Here is a 7,328-nt window from a genome sequence, read left to right as displayed (position 1 = left end):
ATCACGCACTAGCAAGACACCGCGAGACACAGGAACACAAAGGGAAAAGGATAAGGGAGAGCACAATGGGACCACGTGGGAACCGGGAGGGACACAAAGGGTAAGGAGAGCGCGTCGGGATGTTATCGCGACGCGACCAGAAAACTTACTGGAGATCGAGACCTGAGCAAGCATGCTCTCTGACCCAGGGTCGCCTCATGGTGCGTATCACTCCGCCAGAGGTTACCCCGCATAGAAAACGGGAGTAGGGTAAACTGCACAATTCTGGTCCGTTGGGAGGAGATCCCAGATACTCCTAAGAAAGTAGTTCGAGGTAAGTACTCCGTGTTGGAATAAACACGTTTACCCATTCCACAAAGATATGCCTAGTAACCCAAGCCTTAGAATTAGAACGCCATGTAACATGTAGCAGGTCTTTATTAATTCTATGTGCTTTAAATGCCCTAGGGTTTTCGGAATGGTAAATTGATAAAGGCTTAATTTTGCAGTCCCCGCTGGCATTGGCACAAAGCGCAAGAGTCAACCAATCCTTCATTGGCTTAAGTCCAGGCATTTTCTTCTCTTCGGCGGTAATGTACGTTTGACTAGGCATCTTTTTCTAAAACAGACCGATTTCATCACAGTTGAACACCTTCTGCTCTACGTAGCCTTCCTCCGCCACGATGCTTTCAAACTTTTTAACAAAGTCTTTAGCAGCCTTGGTGTCCGAACTCGAAACTTCTCCATGCCGAACAACTGAATGAATCCCGGTCCGTTTCCTAAATTTCTCGAACTAACCTCGAGACGCCTTGAATTCCTCCGTTGTAGGATCGGCTCAACTCTCCCCCGCTTCAACCCCAGAGCCCGCCGCCTTCAAGTCACTGTAGATAGTGCTGGCCTTCTCACAAATGATCGTTTCAGTGATCGTATCGCCAACAATCTCCTTGTCGTTGATCCATATTAACAAAAGGCGTTCCATCTCTTCAAGGGTAGGGCTACAACGTTTGGAAATAATCGTGATCCCCTTCAAACGTTTCACTGCTTTAATGGCTGCCTTCTGTTTTAGGATCGTTGAGATCGTAAACATATTCCGGCCATATTGTTTAGTCAGATCGCTAACACGCACACCTCGCTCATGCTTTTCTATTATTTCTTGCTTTAGTTCTAATGAAAGCATTAACTTCTTCCTTTTCTCACCACTACTACTACTTCTTCCTGAACCGAAACTAAGCTTTTTAGGACCCATGATTACGAAACACAGAAATCAACACGTGAAAAGGGAAGATAAAAAACACTGTTAATAACTGAGCGAATAGAGAACAACCACACGATGCGCACGAGATGAGAGGACTGATCAAGGTGACGCTCGATTGGTGTCCCTCCGATGTGCTGCCGTCTAGAGGCGTCAACAACAAACCACGGTCGACGCTTTCGAGAAAATTCCACGAGTACGCGTATTATTTACTTCCGTATGTTGGAGCAACACTTCGGGTGTTGAGACAGAAATTTAGTCGAATTTTACTTTGGATGTTGGAAAATTCGTATGTTAGGACATTCGTATGTAGTGGTTCCACTGTATGGTCAGTCTCTAGGCCTTAGAGACTGACCATATATCAAGCAGGATAATACCCTAGAGTCTAGGGTATTATCCTGCTTGATATCAAATATGCCCTATATTTGATGTTTTTCTTTCACTGAATTTGATTTCATATAACTTGAACCATAAGGTCTAGCCACTGGAGAGACCACAATGGACAAGGTCCAACCAGGGAAAAACCATGAAAATTGCACAAAGTAAAACTTGAAGAGAAAAGATTGAAAAATGGAAGAGGGAATGGAAGTTATGTAGAAGTCTGTGGAACTCTGCAAAGACTTTGGCAAGGCCTACAGTGCATGACAGGAGGTACACTGATGGCACATGTCTACTACTGTACAGGGTTTCTCTTATTAGTAGCTGTTAATCAGTTATTAATGGTATGAAGATGAACACCTGTATTGTATTGAGTTAAAAAGTGGCAAACAACAAAAATAGTCGAAATGATACAATGGAATTTATCAAACATTTTCAACTGATGATGTAATTTGACACTGGAATCTCAACAGATTGGAACCGGATATGTCATCAGAATATCAAGAGGATTAAACAAAGCCCATCGAGCCATATCTATAGACCTTGGGCCTTAATTGAATGGTTTGGGCTTCAAAAAAAATTGTAGCATGATAGTAACGAACTCGGACTACTATAGGTGGGAAGAGTACAAATGGAATAGATGAATGGCAAAAGCAATGACGTTGAAAAAAATATTCGGTATTGACTACCAAGTAATCCACTACTGAAAAAGTGAGGGATGAAAGCGCAAAGATATACAAAAAGCAATATAGATAATCATATACTCACACTTCATAGTAGCGTAGACATACTCACACTTCACAGTAGCGCAGACATACAGTAGTTGACAATATGCTTCCTAGGAATAGGGGTCATGTCGAAACTCAAAGGAGATCAATAATTTTGTCCAAAGATTGGTAATTATAAAAATATATATTTTTCCAATTTGGAGAAAAAAAAAGTAAGTAAGTAAGTAAGTAAGTAATTTATGGATGCACACCTTCAAGATTAGTCAAACATACGAGCATGGAATGATATGAAAATTACTGTATAGATTTTAACCATTGATTTTGTTTTATTTCAACATTAACAAAATGACCTCAGACAATGTTTTTGGGATCCAAACATGACTTAAGACAAATACTGGCACACATAATGACTAATGAAGACATCAACAAAAAGCTCCCCACTATTCGATATCCTGCCTTCTCAAGTACAAAAGTAAATGCAAAGGTTATCCATGTCTTAGTAAACCATTATTGCACCTGACCTTTGAACTTTTAGGAATACATATTTTGAACTTTGCTAATTTTTTTACTACAGCAACTTACTCAACATAAATAATTGTTTGAATAAACTATTTTTTCAAAGCACAAAAACAACATAAACCATGAGGGCTTATGTTGTATAAGGAATAATTCTATCTCACAAAATAAACGCTTTAAAGTATTCCTTTTCTAAAACAGAAAATTTAAACTTTAATCCAAAATAAGTCACATTAGAAACTCGTAGGGGCTTAACAAAATGGATGGGCAACTTAAAAGACCACCAATATATACATTTCAAATTAACTAATATTGAAAAGAAAATATATTTCACATTAATACTAACAATAATGCATACAAAACAAAAGTAGTTATGTGACGATGCATGATGTATCATACACAAACATTTAACATTTGAAATAAAATAAAATGCCATGAAAATATGTAAAACTGACAAATGGTAACTAATCATCAGCTCTGTGATAGAAAACAACTTAAATCTATTTTTTCATCCCGACAATGTAGAACCTCTACTCAATTTTCAATCAAAAAAGTAATCTTAGGTTTTTTAAAGTACAGTGTATCACAGCCAATATGAGCAAACCCTTCTTGGTAGCACCAAAACATTTACACATGACCAAGAGCAGCTTTTAAATTCAGTGAGGAAACTTCAGAGTATACTTGACGAACAGTCTCCAGAGAAGGGTCTTTTATGCCGCACTCTTTCAATTTCTCTCTTATAACACCAAGAACAACAGATATTTCTTGATTCATCGTTGCTTTTGCAATCTGGCCGATGTTAATTTTAGCATGTGAACTGGTACTCGAGGCATGATCAATGAGCTTTCTTAATACGTGACTGCAGTATATTAGCTTGCTTTTATCAGAACCTTCAGCTGTAACACTAGCATCTTTTACCTTGACTGCTGCCATCTCCAATAGTTTAATTGTATCTTCCTCACCTATGTACTGAAAAGCTTCTTTTGTATTACTGAATTCCCGTAGTCTCCTAATAACTTTCTTCATTAGTGATCCAAAGAATTCACCGACTAAAGTCTCACACACTTCACCAAGTATATGAAGAGATTCCGTCAGAGAAAAGTCTAAGTCTTTATCAAAAGGAACGCTCAACACAACAGAATTATCAACTTTATCGTTATCTGAAGTTGGAGCTTGCCGACTACCGATTTTATCCTTTGAATTACTTGAAGACGATTGGTTTGTAATACAGGATGCACTAGACCCACTGGGAACGCATTTGGAACTTGAGGATGTTTCATCCTCAATAATGATTACATCTGATGAAGTGTCTGATTCACTCATCAGTTCAAGCACTTCCACACTTTCTTTTGAGGCACATTTGCAATTCTGCTTTCCATTAATCTCAAACTGCTTCAACAATCCTTCTCTTTTCACTATCCACTCTTCCTTCTCCTTGTCATGAATTATTTCTTCCCAAAACAAGTTCCACACAGTTTCATGCAGTTCTTTGGTGCCCTGGTTCCCATACCGCTGACGGTAATACTGTTCAAACATCTCATAACTGGCTTCGTAGTCGGGATGAACTTCGGGACTATCTAGGAATACTTGGTAATCTGCAGAATGCATCTGTTTAAGAGTATTTTCAACCTTCAAATATTCCTCGTCAGTCTCAGGATCAAATTTAACCCTGCAAAAGAAAATTTTACTAAAATAAGTCCTCACATGCTATTAAGTAAGACACGATATGATCCCAATTTACATTCAAAACTCACCCAATTTTTTTGCATAAAATTAGAGTAAAAGCGGCAGCATGGATGGAATAGGGGGATATGATTAAACAGCTGGTAAATAAGAATGACATTTTGTATTAATTTGTATTTTTACCTATATCAAACCATGGGTTTTTATTGGAGGGTACACTTGGGCACACTATTCCATCTTATTTCTCTTCTTGTTTTTTTGGAAGTTGTTATAGTTATACAAGAGAGATCTATTTAATGTTTTTACTGTTCTTAACACATTCTATTTTAATTGTTCATTACTTCTCTTTTAGTTTATTTATTTTCTTATTTCCTTTCCTCACTGGGCCATTTTCCCTATTGGAGCCCTTGGGCTTATAACATCTTGCTTTTCCAACTAGGGATATAGCTTGGCTAGGAATAATAAAAATATTACCAGCATGAGCCTGTAAAAAGATTGTTAAAATTTCCTAACACAGTAGCTAAAACGTAGCAGGCCGGTAAATAGAGGTATACCACCCATTTACTCTTTCTTTAGGGTTGTGGTGGCCAATATGAAAACGTCCCTGACTGGTGAACGCCAGATTGGGGTTAAAATCCCGATCAAACTAGTTAGTTCCTTTTGTCGCTGCAACCTCACCATCCTTGTGAGCTAAGGATGGGGGTTTGGCAAAGCCTATAGGTCTATCTGCCGAGTCATCAGCAGCCATTGCCTGGCCCTCCTAGGTCCTGGCTTGGGTGGAGGGGGGTCTGGGACGTTTATCATATTTCTGCATGGTCAGTCTCTCGGGCATTGTCCAGCTTGATAGGGCAATGTCACTGTCCCTTGCCTCTGCCATTCATGAGCGGCCTTTTAAACCTTTAAACAGGAACTATGAGGGGAGGCAGAGATGTCATAATAAAGGGCAGTGGTTTGTAGATATGGAAAAAAAATGTAACTTATACACCCACATAAGAGACAATAGCTTTCCCTCACATTGTAATGTAAAATTATTTTGTCCCAAAGTGTTTTGTTCTAAATTAGTGTATTACAAGACATCTTAATTTATATATTGGAACAGCAAAACAGTGTCAAATCATGAGGCATGAGCCAACATCAAAGAGAAGGCAGAGTCAGTATTGACCAAATCAATTTTCTCTACAAACAATTGTGTAGTAATTTTAAGAAAAATTTTAAACAAACTTTTCCTCTGCTTAATAATCCCCCATAGTTATTTTCATAATCTTTGTCATTTTGATCTTGTGAAGAATACACCCCAGAAAACTCTGAGTCACCTAAAGGACTTCCACAAAATATTTGTGGAGGAAGACTCTATTTTAAGGCTTACTCTTTGGAGGTACTAGTGCCTACATTAATATCATTATTCGACAACTTACGACTACTACAGCCGAGCTTAGATTAGCAGCTACGGGGGCTAGGCCAGGTGAAATGATGACAAACACTTTTATGTTCAAGAAATGTTAGAGATGTAATGGAAATCTTTCCTTAGAGGAATTATATGACATGCCACACTTTTCACTACACTGAAAGGTTACTTATTTGCACTTAATCCAGAAACAGGAAGAAACATTAATGGATAGAGAGCTCCTGTACTGTTCTTTTATCTCAGAATTCAATTGAGAATAGAATAAATCTGTATTGCTAAGGCGAAGAATTCTCAATAAAAGGAACTGGACCAAATTGAGATATCAAAGCTTGTGAGCAAGGACTCGATTCTACAAGATTACCTTTGAACAAAACATTAGAAGCTAGGCTAAGATTCAAAACTTGAAGGATCAAGCCAGAGATTTTGTTTGAAGATGTCACATGCCACCTACCGCTTCATAGTTAGACACACACACTTGATTGCAATAAAGAAGAAAACATCTCTATAAACATTGTAAGTTCAAAGGCAAGACCATCAATTGCATTCAGAACATTGGTCAGTTCCTTTCTCATTAGGACAATTTCCACATTGCCAAAAAAATCAACTAGCCTATCCTATTCTGAACTTTACCCAGATTTACTATGTCCCTATAGAACCCTTTTAGAAACTAGCTAGACATATTCTTTAGTAAGCTTATTTGCAAAATCAGCGCATTCTGTACATCTATGAATCTAATAAGGGTATGCGAATCCTCTAAGAGAAACAAATTTACTGTAAATTTAGCAAAGAAAAAATAAGAAAAATCAAATAAAAAACCAGCGTAATATATATGTTTGGGGTATCTAACCAATAAAAAGGGCACTTGACATTCAAAAATACAAATCAGGCTGGTGGATGGGTGTGTCTTCTTATCGAGACTTCAACATGTACAGTAATGTGAATCACTGCAGCCCAATACTCTTTCCCATAGAGGGGTCACAGATGACATGCTCATCTATAACTAACTAGGGTAAAAGGCAATTGGTGTGATGCATAGTAGGAACTGAATTGCATATAAAATTTAGGCCTTAAGCCCAGCACTGGGGCATCAAAGGCCATTCAGCGCTGTATTATGCAAATTAAAGAACCATACCCGTACTCTAACATTTGGATAGTAGGAAGCATCTCAACTCCTTAATGTTAAGACATTGAAAAGAGAGGCCTTCACCAAGGAAGCAAGGTGAACCATAGGAAAAATTCATTGACATACTGTAAAACAATTACAGTATTTGTATCATTTATAATGCTTCAGGAATAGTTAGTAATCTCAAATTAATCTAAAGTTCGAGTACAAATCTATGTATGTAAATGCAGCATAAATATAGCAATAGCTTAAAAAAAAAACTAA

The 7,328-nt window shown here is 37.8% G+C and overlaps 1 protein-coding gene across 2 annotated transcripts in view; it reads right to left on the bottom strand.

The window, feature by feature from the left end:
• Positions 1-2,639: 2,639 nt before the first annotated feature.
• Positions 2,640-7,328, bottom strand: part of LOC137624248 (serine-rich adhesin for platelets-like) — an 84,912-nt gene continuing 80,223 nt past the window's right edge. For both annotated transcript variants that reach the window (XM_068354760.1, XM_068354761.1), the window contains one exon: positions 2,640-4,522. In XM_068354760.1, the coding sequence (XP_068210861.1) occupies positions 3,481-4,522 (1,042 nt within the window). In that variant the 3' untranslated portion in view covers positions 2,640-3,480. The remainder of the gene's footprint in view (positions 4,523-7,328) is intronic.

The sequence above is a fragment of the Palaemon carinicauda genome, chromosome 31, assembly GCF_036898095.1.
Source record: "Palaemon carinicauda isolate YSFRI2023 chromosome 31, ASM3689809v2, whole genome shotgun sequence".
Classification (NCBI taxonomy): domain Eukaryota; kingdom Metazoa; phylum Arthropoda; class Malacostraca; order Decapoda; family Palaemonidae; genus Palaemon; species Palaemon carinicauda.
This window is presented reverse-complemented; position numbering and strand designations above follow the sequence as displayed.